Source organism: Oncorhynchus keta, chromosome 21, assembly GCF_023373465.1.
Source record: "Oncorhynchus keta strain PuntledgeMale-10-30-2019 chromosome 21, Oket_V2, whole genome shotgun sequence".
Lineage (NCBI taxonomy): Eukaryota > Metazoa > Chordata > Actinopteri > Salmoniformes > Salmonidae > Oncorhynchus > Oncorhynchus keta.
Genome location: NC_068441.1, coordinates 48,813,057 through 48,829,952, shown reverse-complemented (window position 1 = coordinate 48,829,952; position 16,896 = coordinate 48,813,057). Strand labels below are relative to the sequence as shown.

The window sequence follows — 16,896 nt, the reverse complement described above, 5'->3', positions numbered from 1 at the left end:
ACTACTAGACTACTACTATACTACTGCTATACTTCTAGACTGCTACTAGACTACTATACTATTACTATGCTACTACTATACTACTACTAGACTACTACTATACTACTGGACTACTACTATACTACTTCTAGACTACTAGACTACTACACGACTACCATACTACTACTATACTACTACTATACTTCTGGGAATCTACTATACTACCACTATACTACTACTAGACTACTACTTCTCTCCTCTCCTCCCACTTTTCTGTGTTTCACACTTCTCTCCTCTTCTTCCACTCTGTGTTTCAGTGAAGGTTCAGAAGAGTGACAACCCCCACTCGTGGGACCCCTGTGTGAACTACTGCCCCCCCCAGCACCCCTCCTCTCACTGTAAGACAAACACCTGGACCACCTCCTCCAACCCCTCCAGCACACAGGAATATTGCAAATGTAAATATCGCCTCTGCTTCTGTTTCTACATCGTTCTGTGTCTGTGTGCCATACCTTTGTTCTCACACTACCAGAAATGTAGCTTATACCCTGTGTCTGTGTCTGTGTCTGTGTCTGTGTCTGTGTCTGGTCTGTGTCTGTGTCTGTGTCTGTGTCTGTGTCTGGTCTGTGCTGTGTCCGTCTTATCCTAGTGTCCACCAAGAGTCCGTATCTATGATGACTTTAGTCTCTCTATCTCCCTACTGCCCTAGTGTCCACCAAGAGTCCGTATCTATGATGAATTTAGTCTCTCTATCTCCCTACTGCCCTAGTGTCCACCAAGAGTCCGTATCTATGTGACTTTAGTCTCTCTATCTCCCTACTGCCCTAGTGTCCACCAAGAGTCAGTATCTATGTGACTTTAGTCTCTCCCTCACTCTACATAATTGGTGTCCACCAGGAGTCAGTATCTATGATGAATTTAGTCTCTCTATCTCCCTACTGCCCTAGTGTCCACCAGGAGTCAGTATCTATGTGACTTTAGTCTCTCCCTCACTCTACAGAATTGGTGTCCACCAAGAGTCAGTATCTATGATGAATTTAGTCTCTCTATCTCCCTACTGCCCTAGGGTCCACCAAGAGTCAGTATCTATGATGAATTTAGTCTCTCTATCTCCCTACTGCCCTAGTGTCCACCAAGAGTCAGTATCTATGTGACTTTAGTCTCTCTATCTCCCTACTGCCCTAGTGTCCACCAAGAGTCCGTATCTATGATGAATTTAGTCTCTCTATCTCCCTACTGCCCTAGTGTCCACCAAGAGTCCGTATCTATGATGAATTTAGTCTCTCTATCTCCCTACTGCCCTAGTGTCCACCAAGAGTCCGTATCTATGATGAATTTAGTCTCTCTATCTCCCTACTGCCCTAGGGTCCACCAGAAGTCAGTATCTATGTGACTTTAGTCTCTCTATCTCCCTACTGCCCTAGTGTCCACCAAGAGTCAGTATCTATGTGACTTTAGTCTCTCCCTCACTCTACATAATTGGTGTCCACCAGGAGTCAGTATCTATGATGAATTTAGTCTCTCTATCTCCCTACTGCCCTAGTGTCCACCAGGAGTCAGTATCTATGTGACTTTAGTCTCTCCCTCACTCTACAGAATTGGTGTCCACCAAGAGTCAGTATCTATGATTAATTTAGTCTCTCTATCTCCCTACTGCCCTAGGGTCCACCAAGAGTCTGTATCTATGATGAATTTAGTCTCTCTATCTCCCTACTGCCCTAGGGTCCACCAGAAGTCAGTATCTATGTGACTTTAGTCTCTCTATCTCCCTACTGCCCTAGTGTCCACCAAGAGTCAGTATCTATGTGACTTTAGTCTCTCCCTCACTCTACATAATTGGTGTCCACCAGGAGTCAGTATCTATGATGAATTTAGTCTCTCTATCTCCCTACTGCCCTAGTGTCCACCAGGAGTCAGTATCTATGTGACTTTAGTCTCTCCCTCACTCTACAGAATTGGTGTCCACCAAGAGTCAGTATCTATGATTAATTTAGTCTCTCTATCTCCCTACTGCCCTAGGGTCCACCAAGAGTCAGTATCTATGATGAATTTAGTCTCTCTATCTCCCTACTGCCCTAGTGTCCACCAAGAGTCAGTATCTATGTGACTTTAGTCTCTCTATCTCCCTACTGCCCTAGGGTCCACCAAGAGTCAGTATCTATGATGAATTTAGTCTCTCTATCTCCCTACTGCCCTAGTGTCCACCAAGAGTCAGTATCTATGATGAATTTAGTCTCTCTATCTCCCTACTGCCCTAGTGTCCACCAAGAGTCAGTATCTATGTGACTTTAGTCTCTCTATCTCCCTACTGCCCTAGGGTCCACCAAGAGTCAGTATCTATGTGACTTTAGTCTCTCTATCTCCCTACTGCCCTAGGGTCCACCAAGAGTCAGTATCTATGATGACTTTAGTCTCTCCCTCACTGAATTAGTGTCCATCTGACTCTTTATCTCCCGCCTTAATATAATATAATATATAAAATATATTCATTCTGAATATGTACAGTATACCAATTAGCAGACACTTTTTAAAATGACTTCTCTCCTTCTCTCTGCAGCCTTAGTGACTCTTCTTTCCACCATCTCTCTCTCCTTCTGTTTTTCTCAATTCAATTCAGTTCAATTTGCTTTATTGGCATGATGTAACAATGTACATATTGCCAAAGCTTATTTTGGATGTTTACAATATGAAAATAATAAGAATCAAAACTGTCAACAGGACAACAGTAACAACAATAACCAAGGGTTAAAATAACCAACACATTGAACAATAACAATAAGCATACAGTAGAGGACATGTGCAGGTTGATTGGTCTGTCAGACATTGCGCTGCCAACCCACAGCTCTCTGCTTCCTCCCCCAACAGTAGCCTACTCTCATCAGAGAGGTGTTTCAAACATTTGGGGAAATGACACTCTCTAATTGTTTTATATTTTTTACATTTTGTCAGGAAATGCAGCTCTGTCTCTGTCTCTCTCTCTCTCTCTCTCTCTCTCTCTCTCTCTCTCTCTCCAGCCCTAGTGTCGACCAACTTCTCCCCCGGTTCCACCACCACCACCACATCAGGCCCTGGGTCGACCAGCCAGATCTCCAGTACCCTGCCCCGTACAGCTGTCCCCATGAGTCCACGCAACTCCATGATGAAGAGACGGCAGAGGAAAAAAGAACATAAGAGCTCATGTTCGTACTGTATGGTCTTCAAATCTCTGCCCCATTACAATACCCTACCCACTAGAGACAGTACTATGGTACAGGTGTAGGATCTTCATTTGATCAACTTTTTGTAGGTAAACTTTAAAACTTGTAGTGTATTTGAGGTTGAAAAAGGCTTCTGAGGTTTGTATTTTCACATTTAAAAGTTAATATTAACTCATATCCAAACACTGAGGTTGACTCGTCATATGTGTGGCCAAAGCATAAATTGGAGAAAAAATAAACTTAAAAAAAAAACACTATTTCACTTCACATTGTAAGTAATTATAGATTAATATTTCATAGATATCTGGAAAACACTGGGCAGTGTTTAAAGCAAAATGTATCAAACCTTGCAGGATTATTTTCCTGCCGTAGCAAACTGGCTCAAGTTAAGATCCTACATCTGTAGTTTGGAGGATATCATACTGCTCAGTGTGCTGTTATTTCCACCATTTTCATTTAGTTGATGTAATCATGCTGGTTCTGTTTTCCATAGTTTAATACTATGCAGGTGTTGTGTTTGTCTTTGCTCTGGTGATTCTATTTAATCCATATTTGATTTACTCTTGATATGCCCAACCCTCATCCTCTCACAGGATTTTCTGCAAATGTTTTGCTAGTGACCTTACCAGGACCCTTCATTAGCTGAATCAGGTGTTTTACTGCAGGGTTGAAACAACACCCTGCACCCCTAGTTGCTTTCCAGGAGTAGTGATGGTCACTCCTGATAGGGTAGATAGTATGTGTTCTGTCTGAAATCTCTCTCTCTCTCTCTCTCTCTCTCTCTCTCTCTCTCTCTCTCTCTCTCTCTCTCTCTCTCTCTCTCTCTCTCTCTCTCTCTCTCTCTCTCTCGCTCTCTCTCTCTCAATTCGCTTTATTGACATGACCTAACAATGTAGATATTGCCAAAGTGTCAGGTTCGTCGTATATATAATGAGCGGACCAAGGCGCAGCGTGAGTAGAGTTACACATATTTATTAAAGTGAGCCTTCAAAAAAAAAAAAAAAAAGAAGAAACGAACTTGCAGTTCATAGCGCACATAGGCACTAAACCATAAGCACTAAACCATAGGCACTAAACCATAGGCACTAAACCATAGGCACTAAACCATAGGCACTAAACCATAGGCATTAAACCATAGGCACTAAACCATAGGCATTAAACCATAGGCATTAAACCATAGGCATTAAACCATAGGCACTAAACCATAGGCACTAAACCATAGGCACTACACCATAGGCACTAAACCATAGGCACTAAACCATAGGCACTAAACCATAGGCACTACACCATAGGCACTACACCATAGGCACTAAACCATAGGCACTACACCATAGGCACTAAACCATAGGCACTACACCATAGGCACTAAACCATAGGCACTAAACCATAGGCACTACACCATAGGCACTAAACCATAGGCACTAAACCATAGGCACTAAACCATAGGCACTAAACCATAGGCACTAAACCATAGGCACTACACCATAGGCACTACACCATAGGCACTACACCATAGGCACTACACCATAGGCACTAAACCATAGGCACTACACCATAGGCACTACACCATAGGCACTACACCATAGGCACTAAACCATAGGCACTACACCATAGGCACTAAACCATAGGCACTAAACCATAGGCACTACACCATAGGCACTAAACCATAGGCACTACACCATAGGCACTAAACCATAGGCACTAAACCATAGGCACTACACCATAGGCACTAAACCATAGGCACTACACCATAGGCACTAAACCATAGGCACTAAACCATAGGCAGTAAACCATAGGCACTAAACCATAGGCACTAAACCATAGGCACTAAACCATAGGCACTAAACCATAGGCACTAAACCATAGGCACTAAACCATAGGCACTAAACCATAGGCACTAAACCATAGGCACTAAACCATAGGCACTACACCATAGGCACTAAACCATAGGCACTAAACCATAGGCACTAAACCATAGGCACTAAACCATAGGCACTACACCATAGGCAGTAAACCATAGGCACTACACCATAGGCAGTAAACCATAGGCAGTACACCATAGGCAGTAAACCATAGGCACTAAACCATAGGCACTACACCATAGGCAGTAAACCATAGGCAGTAAACCATAGGCACTACACCATAGGCAGTAAACCATAGGCAGTAAACCATAGGCAGTAAACCATAGGCAGTAAACCATAGGCAGTACACCATAGGCAGTAAACCATAGGCACTAAACCATAGGCACTACACCATAGGCAGTAAACCATAGGCAGTAAACCATAGGCACTACACCATAGGCACTAAACCATAGGCACTAAACCATAGGCACTACACCATAGGCACTAAACCATAGGCACTAAACCATAGGCACTAAACCATAGGCACTACACCATAGGCACTAAACCATAGGCACTACACCATAGGCAGTAAACCATAGGCACTACACCATAGGCACTAAACCATAGGCAGTAAACCATAGGCACTGCACCAATAGTCAGTAAACCATAGGCACTAAACCATAGGCACTAAACCATAGGCACTAAACCATAGGCACTAAACCATAGGCACTAAACCATAGGCACTAAACCATAGGCACTAAACCATAGGCACTAAACCATAGGCAGTAAACCATAGGCACTAAACCATAGGCACTAAACCATAGGCACTACACCATAGGCACTACACCATAGGCACTACACCATAGGCACTAAACCATAGGCACTACACCATAGGCACTAAACCATAGGCACTAAACCATAGGCACTACACCATAGGCACTAAACCATAGGCACTAAACCATAGGCACTAAACCATAGGCACTACACCATAGGCAGTAAACCATAGGCACTACACCATAGGCAGTAAACCATAGGCACTACACCATAGGCAGTAAACCATAGGCACTACACCATAGGCAGTAAACCATAGGCACTAAACCATAGGCACTACACCATAGGCAGTAAACCATAGGCAGTAAACCATAGGCAGTAAACCATAGGCAGTACACCATAGGCAGTAAACCATAGGCACTAAACCATAGGCACTACACCATAGGCACTAAACCATAGGCACTAAACCATAGGCACTAAACCATAGGCACTAAACCATAGGCACTAAACCATAGGCACTAAACCATAGGCACTACACCATAGGCACTAAACCATAGGCACTAAACCATAGGCACTACACCATAGGCACTAAACCATAGGCAGTAAACCATAGGCACTGCACCATAGGCAGTAAACCATAGGCAGTAAACCATAGGCAGTACACCATAGGCACTACACCATAGGCACTACACCATAGGCAGTAAACCATAGGCAGTAAACCATAGGCAGTAAACCATAGGCACTACACCATAGGCAGTAAACCATAGGCAGTAAACCATAGGCAGTAAACCATAGGCACTACACCATAGGCACTACACCATAGGCAGTAAACCATAGGCAGTACACCATAGGCACTAAACCATAGGCAGTACACCATAGGCAGTACACCATAGGCAGTAAACCATAGGCAGTACACCATAGGCAGTAAACCATAGGCAGTAAACCATAGGCACTACACCATAGGCAGTAAACCATAGGCACTACACCATAGGCACTAAACCATAGGCACTAAACCATAGGCACTAAACCATAGGCACTAAACCATAGGCACTAAACCATAGGCACTAAACCATAGGCACTAAACCATAGGCACTAAACCATAGGCATTAAACCATAGGCATTAAACCATAGGCATTAAACCATAGGCACTAAACCATAGGCACTAAACCATAGGCATTAAACCATAGGCATTAAACCATAGGCATTAAACCATAGGCACTAAACCATAGGCACTAAACCATAGGCACTAAACCATAGGCAGTAAACCATAGGCACTAAACCATAGGCACTACACCATAGGCACTACACCATAGGCACTACACCATAGGCACTACACCATAGGCACTAAACCATAGGCACTAAACCATAGGCACTAAACCATAGGCACTAAACCATAGGCACTAAACCATAGGCAGTAAACCATAGGCAGTAAACCATAGGCAGTACACCATAGGCAGTAAACCATAGGCAGTACACCATAGGCAGTAAACCATAGGCAGTAAACCATAGGCACTACACCATAGGCAGTAAACCATAGGCAGTAAACCATAGGCAGTACACCATAGGCACTAAACCATAGGCACTAAACCATAGGCACTACAACATAGGCACTAAACCATAGGCACTAAACCATAGGCACTATACCATAGGCACTACACCATAGGCACTAAACCATAGGCACTAAACCATAGGCACTACACCATAGGCACTAAACCATAGGCACTAAACCATAGGCACTACACCATAGGCACTAAACCATAGGCAGTAAACCATAGGCACTGCACCATAGGCAGTAAACCATAGGCAGTAAACCATAGGCAGTACACCATAGGCACTACACCATAGGCACTAAACCATAGGCAGTAAACCATAGGCAGTAAACCATAGGCAGTAAACCATAGGCACTACACCATAGGCAGTAAACCATAGGCAGTAAACCATAGGCAGTAAACCATAGGCACTACACCATAGGCAGTAAACCATAGGCACTACACCATAGGCACTAAACCATAGGCACTAAACCATAGGCACTAAACCATAGGCACTAAACCATAGGCACTAAACCATAGGCACTAAACCATAGGCACTACACCATAGGCACTAAACCATAGGCAGTAAACCATAGGCACTACACCATAGGCAGTAAACCATAGGCACTAAACCATAGGCACTAAACCATAGGCACTAAACCATAGGCACTAAACCATAGGCACTAAACCATAGGCACTAAACCATAGGCACTAAACCATAGGCACTAAACCATAGGCACTAAACCATAGGCACTAAACCATAGGCACTAAACCATAGGCACTACACCATAGGCACTACACCATAGGCACTAAACCATAGGCACTAAACCATAGGCACTAAACCATAGGCACTAAACCATAGGCACTAAACCATAGGCACTACACCATAGGCAGTAAACCATAGGCACTACACCATAGGCAGTAAACCATAGGCACTACACCATAGGCAGTAAACCATAGGCACTAAACCATAGGCACTACACCATAGGCAGTAAACCATAGGCAGTAAACCATAGGCAGTAAACCATAGGCACTAAACCATAGGCACTAAACCATAGGCACTACAACATAGGCACTAAACCATAGGCACTAAACCATAGGCACTATACCATAGGCACTACACCATAGGCACTAAACCATAGGCACTAAACCATAGGCACTACACCATAGGCACTAAACCATAGGCACTAAACCATAGGCACTACACCATAGGCACTAAACCATAGGCAGTAAACCATAGGCAGTAAACCATAGGCAGTAAACCATAGGCAGTAAACCATAGGCAGTACACCATAGGCAGTACACCATAGGCAGTAAACCATAGGCAGTAAACCATAGGCAGTAAACCATAGGCAGTAAACCATAGGCACTACACCATAGGCAGTAAACCATAGGCAGTAAACCATAGGCAGTAAACCATAGGCAGTAAACCATAGGCAGTACACCATAGGCAGTACACCATAGGCAGTAAACCATAGGCAGTACACCATAGGCAGTAAACCATAGGCACTACACCATAGGCACTACACCATAGGCAGTAAACCATAGGCAGTAAACCATAGGCAGTAAACCATAGGCAGTAAACCATAGGCACTACACCATAGGCAGTAAACCATAGGCACTACACCATAGGCACTAAACCATAGGCACTAAACCATAGGCACTAAACCATAGGCACTAAACCATAGGCACTACACCATAGGCACTAAACCATAGGCACTACACCATAGGCACTAAACCATAGGCAGTAAACCATAGGCACTACACCATAGGCAGTAAACCATAGGCACTAAACCATAGGCACTAAACCATAGGCACTAAACCATAGGCACTAAACCATAGGCAGTAAACCATAGGCACTAAACCATAGGCACTAAACCATAGGCACTAAACCATAGGCACTAAACCATAGGCACTAAACCATAGGCACTAAACCATAGGCACTACACCATAGGCACTACACCATAGGCACTACACCATAGGCACTAAACCATAGGCACTACACCATAGGCACTAAACCATAGGCACTAAACCATAGGCACTACACCATAGGCACTAAACCATAGGCACTAAACCATAGGCACTAAACCATAGGCACTAAACCATAGGCACTACACCATAGGCAGTAAACCATAGGCACTACACCATAGGCAGTAAACCATAGGCAGTACACCATAGGCAGTAAACCATAGGCACTACACCATAGGCAGTAAACCATAGGCAGTAAACCATAGGCAGTAAACCATAGGCAGTACACCATAGGCAGTACACCATAGGCAGTACACCATAGGCAGTAAACCATAGGCACTAAACCATAGGCACTACACCATAGGCACTAAACCATAGGCACTAAACCATAGGCACTAAACCATAGGCACTACACCATAGGCACTACACCATAGGCACTAAACCATAGGCACTACACCATAGGCACTAAACCATAGGCACTACACCATAGGCACTACACCATAGGCACTAAACCATAGGCAGTAAACCATAGGCACTGCACCATAGGCAGTAAACCATAGGCAGTAAACCATAGGCAGTACACCATAGGCACTACACCATAGGCACTACACCATAGGCAGTAAACCATAGGCAGTAAACCATAGGCAGTAAACCATAGGCACTACACCATAGGCAGTAAACCATAGGCAGTAAACCATAGGCAGTAAACCATAGGCACTACACCATAGGCACTACACCATAGGCAGTAAACCATAGGCAGTACACCATAGGCAGTAAACCATAGGCACTAAACCATAGGCACTACACCATAGGCAGTAAACCATAGGCAGTACACCATAGGCAGTAAACCATAGGCAGTAAACCATAGGCACTACACCATAGGCAGTAAACCATAGGCACTACACCATAGGCAGTAAACCATAGGCAGTAAACCATAGGCAGTAAACCATAGGCAGTAAACCATAGGCAGTAAACCATAGGCAGTAAACCATAGGCAGTAAACCATAGGCACTACACCATAGGCAGTAAACCATAGGCAGTACACCATAGGCAGTAAACCATAGGCACTACACCATAGGCAGTACACCATAGGCAGTAAACCATAGGCAGTAAACCATAGGCACTAAACCATAGGCAGTAAACCATAGGCAGTAAACCATAGGCAGTAAACCATAGGCAGTAAACCATAGGCAGTACACCATAGGCACTACACCATAGGCAGTAAACCATAGGCACTACACCATAGGCACTACACCATAGGCAGTAAACCATAGGCAGTACACCATAGGCACTAAACCATAGGCAGTAAACCATAGGCAGTAAACCATAGGCACTACACCATAGGCACTAAACCATAGGCACTACACCATAGGCACTAAACCATAGGCACTAAACCATAGGCACTACACCATAGGCACTAAACCATAGGCACTAAACCATAGGCACTAAACCATAGGCACTAAACCATAGGCACTAAACCATAGGCACTACACCATAGGCACTAAACCATAGGCACTAAACCATAGGCAGTACACCATAGGCACTACACCAAACCAACAACCAACAGCTCTCTGCCTCCTCCCCCAACAGTAGCCTTTTCTCATCAGAGAGGTCTTTGAAATCTTGAATAAGGGTTTCAGATTTGGGGAAACGTTTTATATTTTTTACATTTTGTCATGAAATGCAGCTCTGTCTCAGGTTCTGCTGTTGTGCAGTGGTTGCACTGGCTTTCCTCTACAGGGAGCCAGGTTTTCCTGTGTCTACCCTTCTCAATGGCAAGGCTGTGCTCACTGAGCCTGTATTTTGTCAAGGTTTTTCTAAGGTTTTGATCAGTAACCATGGTCAAATAGTTAGCCACGGTGTACTGTCGATTTAGGGCCAGATAGCACTGCATTTTGCTTTGTGTTTGTTCTTCCCAATAAGCAATGTTGTTTTGTTTTGACTGTGTTGTAATTTGGTTTATTCTGATTGATTGGATGTTCTGGTCCTGAGGCTTCAATGTGTTAGTAGAACAAGTTTGTGAACTCAGCCTCAGGACCAGCTGGATGAGGGGACTGAGGCTTCAGTGTGTTAGTAGAACAAGTTTGTGAACTCAGCCTCAGGACCAGCTGGATGAGGGGACTGAGGCTTCAGTGTGTTAGTAGAACAAGTTTGTGAACTCAGCCCCAGGACCAGCTGGATGAGGGGACTGAGTCTTCAGTGTGTTAGGAGAACAGGTTTGTGAACTCAGCCCCAGGACCAGCTGGATGAGGGGACTGAGGCTTCAGTGTGTTAGGAGAACAGGTTTGTGAACTCAGCCCCAGGACCAGCTGGATGAGGGGACTGAGGCTTCAGTGTGTTAGTAGAACAAGTTTGTGAACTCAGCCTCAGGACCAGCTGGATGAGGGGACTGAGGCTTCAGTGTGTTAGTAGAACAGGTTTGTGAACTCAGCCCCAGGACCAGCTGGATGAGGTGGAGGCTTCAGTGTGTTAGTAGAACAGGTTTGTGAACTCAGCCCCAGGACCAGCTGGATGAGGTGACTGAGGCTTCAGTGTGTTAGTAGAACAGGTTTGTGAACTCAGCCCCAGGACCAGCTGGATGAGGGGACTGAGGCTTCAGTGTGTTAGTAGAACAGGTTTGTGAACTCAGCCCCAGGACCAGCTGGATGAGGGGACTGAGGCTTCAGTGTGTTAGGAGAACAGGTTTGTGAACTCAGCCTCAGGACCAGCTGGATGAGGGGACTGAGGCTTCAGTGTGTTAGTAGAACAGGTTTTGAACTCAGCCCCAGGACCAGCTGGATGAGGGGACTGAGGCTTCAGTGTGTTAGGAGAACAGGTTTTTGAACTCAGCCCCAGGACCAGCTGGATGAGGGGACTGAGGCTTCAGTGTGTTAGTAGAACAAGTTTGTGAACTCAACCTCAGGACCAGCTGGATGAGGGGACTGAGGCTTCAGTGTGTTAGTAGAACAGGTTTGTGAACTCAGCCCCAGGACCAGCTGGATGAGGGGACTGAGTCTTCAGTGTGTTAGGAGAACAGGTTTGTGAACTCATCCCCAGGACCAGCTGGATGAGGGGACTGAGGCTTCAGTGTGTTAGGAGAACAGGTTTGTGAACTCAGCCCCAGGACCAGCTGGATGAGGGGACTGAGGCTTCAGTGTGTTAGGAGAACAGGTTTGTGAACTCAGCCCCAGGACCAGCTGGATGAGGGGACTGAGGCTTCAGTGTGTTAGGAGAACAGGTTTGTGAACTCATCCCCAGGACCAGCTGAATGAGGGGACTCTTTTCTTTGCTCAGCTCTTGGCATTGCTGGGCTTGGTAATGATATGAGAGGGGCTCACTGTATTTTAGATGTTTCCAAAACTGAATAGCTCTTTTTTGAGTTTTTATTATTAGTGGATATTGGCCTAATTCTTCCCTGCATGCATTGTTTGTAGTTTTCCTCTGGACATGTAGGAGAATCTTACGGAACTCTGCATGCAGGATTTCAATGGGTTGTTTGTCCCATTTGATGAAATCTTGTTTTGCAAGTGGAGCCCACACCTCGCTGCCATAAAGTGCAATTGGTTCAATGACACATTCAATTAGTTTTAGCCAAATTGTAATAGTTATTCAATTGGAATTTGTTTTTTAATGGTGTAGAATGCCATCTCTCTCTCTCTTTCTTTTTCTCTCTCTCTCTCTCTCTCTCTCTCTCTCTCTCTCTCTCTCTCTCTCTCTCTCTCTCTCTCTCTCTCTCTCTCTCTCTCTCTCTCTCTCTCTCTCTCTCTCTCTCTCTCTCTCTCTCTCTCTCTCTCTCTCTCTCTCTCTCTCTCTCTCTCTCTCTCTCTCTCTCTCTCTCTCTCTCTCTCTCTCTCTCTCTCTCTCTCTCTCTCTCTCTCTCTCTCTCTCTCTCTCTCTCTCTCTCTCTCTCTCTCTCTCTCTCTCTCTCTCTCTCTCTCTCTCTCTCTCTCTCTCTCTCTCTCTCTCTCTCTCTCACTCTCTCTCTCTCTCTCTCTCTCTCTCTCTCTCTCTCTCTCTCTCTCTCTCTCTCTCTCTCTCTCTCTCTCTCTCTCTCACTCTCTCTCTCTCTCTCTCTCTCTCTCTCTCTCTCTCTCTCTCTCTCTCTCTCTCTCTCTCTCTCTCCAGCTGTGTCACTGGCATCCAGTACAGTGGGTCCTGGTGGTCAGATCGTCCACACAGAGAGCAGTGAGATCACCCTGAGAGGAGACCCTCTAAACGGCTTTGGGGTCCAGCTACAGGGAGGCATCTTTGCTACAGAGACCCTCTCTGCTCCGCCACTCATACGTTTCATAGAGCCGGACAGCTCGGCAGAGAGGTACGTACGCACACTCCTGAAAACTGCTTGTGATTGTGATGTGGAGAGAGGGATCTAGAGATGGATCAGACAGGCTCCAGACAGTATCGCAGTAACACAGAGACCCTGCTACTTCAGACCGTGATTCCTGTCGTCATGAATCAGGCCAACAGACAGCCTGGAGTAATATGTAGTAAGTGTGTTATGGCCTTTCGGCCAGGCTGTTATTTGTCAATTATAGACTGGGTGGTCGAGCCCTGACTGCTGATTGGCTGAAAGCCATGTATACCACGGGTATTTATTTTCACTCTTCTGATTACATTGGGAACCCGTTTCTATTAGCAACAAGGCACCTCGGGGGTTTGTGGTATATTGCCAATATACCACAGCTAAGGGCTGTGTCCAGGCACTCCATGTTGTGTCGTGCACAAGAACAGCCCTAAGCCATGGTATATTGGCCATATACCACACCCTCTCGGGCCTTATTGCTGAATTAGAACAGGTTCTCGATTCACTTGTCTGGTGAAGGAATGGATAGGTGAATAAGTGGTAAATTACTTTAAACCTAATCACCCCTTGGTGTTTTCTTCTACCACCCCCACTACTAATACTACTACTACTATGTTACAGATGTAGAATCTTAATTTGATCACCCTGTTGTGGAGTATTTGAGGTTTAAGGTTTCCCTTACAAAAAATGTATCAAGCCCTTCAAAAATTACCATGAATTATAATCAACATAATAATTAAAATGTCCTATTGCTGCAGGATTTACTTTCCTGCTGTAGAAAAATGGCTCAAATTAAGGTCCTACATCTGTAGTGAATTGAAGTACACTGTTTGGATCAATGGAGGCTGGTGGGAGGAGCTATAGGAGGATGGGCTCGTTGTAATGTATGGAATGGAATGAATGAATGAATGGAACGGTATGAAACACATCAAACATATGGAAACCACATGTTGGACTCCGTTCCATTAATTCCATTACATACATTACAACGAGCCCATCCTCCTATAGCTCCTCCCACCAGCCTCCACTGATTCAGACCCATCTGTGTAGTGTTTTACTGGTGTTATATTAAGACTGTATAAGTTGTTGTTGGTTTTAAAGTGGGACCCAACATGGCTTTCATGTTGGCTACAGAGACTCAGGACCTTTGTGTCTCAGCTGTCTGCAGAAAGGAAACAAAACTATTTTATATCATGAAGAATTTCCTGGTTTTTTGTTTTTACACATTTTGAACTCTGCCTTGTCTCCAGGGTAATCCTACTTCACTACGGGATAATTGGACTATTCTTAACTAAAGAGTGAGAGAGAGAGGGAGAGAGAGAGATACTGTATATATATATATATATATATATATATATATATATATATATATATATATATATATATATATATATATATCTATCGAGAGAGAGAGAGAGCAAGAGAGAAAGTTCCCTTTTGTGTTTTTGCTTTGATCTGAGCACAGGGAATTGTGTTGACGTCTGTTTGTTTACCCATAATCCTCCTTGTCGCCAGCGCTGTTTCACAACGACAGAGGCCTCCGCTGGTAGAAAATCGTCTTTTTTGCTGTTCTCACTCCATCTGGAGAAATACTTCTTATGTCTCAGGAACCACATTAATAATATGTTAACACTTTAACAACATTGAGAAATCTTCTGAGATTGACAGACAGTAATGCTGCAAGAAGGTTGACCTGGAACGCAACCATTGGCACAAGACAGGGGGGGTAAATAGACAGATCCTCCTTCTAGACGACAGATAAATAAAGTTTTCAACTGTCGCACGAATGCACGCGCACGCGCACACACACACACACACACACACACACACACACACACACACACACACACACACACACACACACACACACACACACACACACACACACACACACACACACACACACACACACACACACACACACACACACACACACACACACACACACACACACACACACACACACACACACGCGCACACACACACACACACACACGTCTCTGACAGAGAGTTACAGCAACCTGGGGAGTCTCTCTCCACATTCGTGTATCTTGTTTCTCTCTCTCTACTTATTTCTCATTCTCTCTCTTTCTCCTTCTCTCTCTCTCTCTCTTCTTGATGATTCTGGGTTACTTGAAACGGACGAGTTGTATTGAAAACAACACTTTAAAGATGTCTGCTGGCCTATCAGGAAGGCTTGAAATGAAAGAGACGGTGTGTTTCTTTCAACTTAAAAGGAAAGCATCATGGCCGTTGTCAAACTGGATGAATATTACTGGGTATCTGGGTCAAGACTCGGCGGGGCTCAGACTGGAGAATTCTCTCTCATTGCTTATCAGGTAGACGATTTAAAGATTGGGGTTAGGGGGGTTCGGGGGGGGGGGTGGGGCTCAGACTGGAGAATTCTCTCTCATTGCTTATCAGTTAGACGATTTAAAGATTGGGGTTAGGGGGTTCGGGGGGCCTCAGACTGGAGAATTCTCTCGCATTGCTTATCAGTTAGACGATTTAAAGATTGGGGTTAGGGGGTTCGGGGGGGGGAGAATTCTCTCTCATTGCTTATCAGGGACTGGGGAGGGGTTCGGGGGAGGGGACTGGAGAAAAAATATTTTGTGTAGAAACATGTCTAAATCTTGTTGTCTTGACAGTAAATGAGAGAACTCATTAGCATGTCTGTTTTTCTCTCTCTCCCTCTCTGTCTAACTATGTACTCAACTTGGGGTTAGGGGGGTTCGGGGGAGGGGGACTGGAGAACTTAAAAAATATTTTGTGTAGAAACATGTCTAAATCTTGTTGTCTTGACAGTAAATGAGAGAACTCATTAGCATGTCTGTCTTTCTCTCTCTCCCTCTCTGTCTAACTATGTACTCAACTCATTAGAGTGTATTAGATGAGTTAACTCAACTCATTAGAGTGTATTAGATGAGTTAACCCAACTCATTAGAGTGTATTAGATGAGTTAACCCAACTCATTACAGTGTGTTAGATGAGTTAACTCGACTCATTAGAGTGTATTAGATGAGTTAACCCAACTCATTACAGTGTATTAGATGAGTTAACTCAACTCATTAGAGTGTATTTGATGAGTTAACCCAACTCATTACCGTGTATTAGATGAGTTAACTCAACTCATTAGAGTGTATTAGATGAGTTAACCCAACTCATTACAGTGTGTTAGATGAGTTAACTCGACCCATTAGAGTGTATTAGGTGAGTTAACCCGACTCCTTAGAGTGTATTAGATGAGTTAACCCAACTCATTACAGTGTGTTAGATGAGTTAACTCGACTCATTAGAGTGTATTAGATGAGTTAACCCAACTCATTAGA

The 16,896-nt window shown here is 44.4% G+C and overlaps 1 protein-coding gene across 1 annotated transcript in view; it reads left to right on the top strand.

Moving 5' to 3' along the window:
* LOC118379680 (glutamate receptor-interacting protein 2-like) overlaps positions 1-16,896 on the top strand; it is a 186,102-nt gene that overhangs the window by 87,080 nt on the left and 82,126 nt on the right. The window contains exons 9-11 of the mRNA XM_052474577.1: positions 297-437; positions 2,994-3,158; positions 13,390-13,579. Coding sequence (XP_052330537.1) covers positions 297-437; positions 2,994-3,158; positions 13,390-13,579 — 496 coding nt within the window. The remainder of the gene's footprint in view (positions 1-296; positions 438-2,993; positions 3,159-13,389; positions 13,580-16,896) is intronic.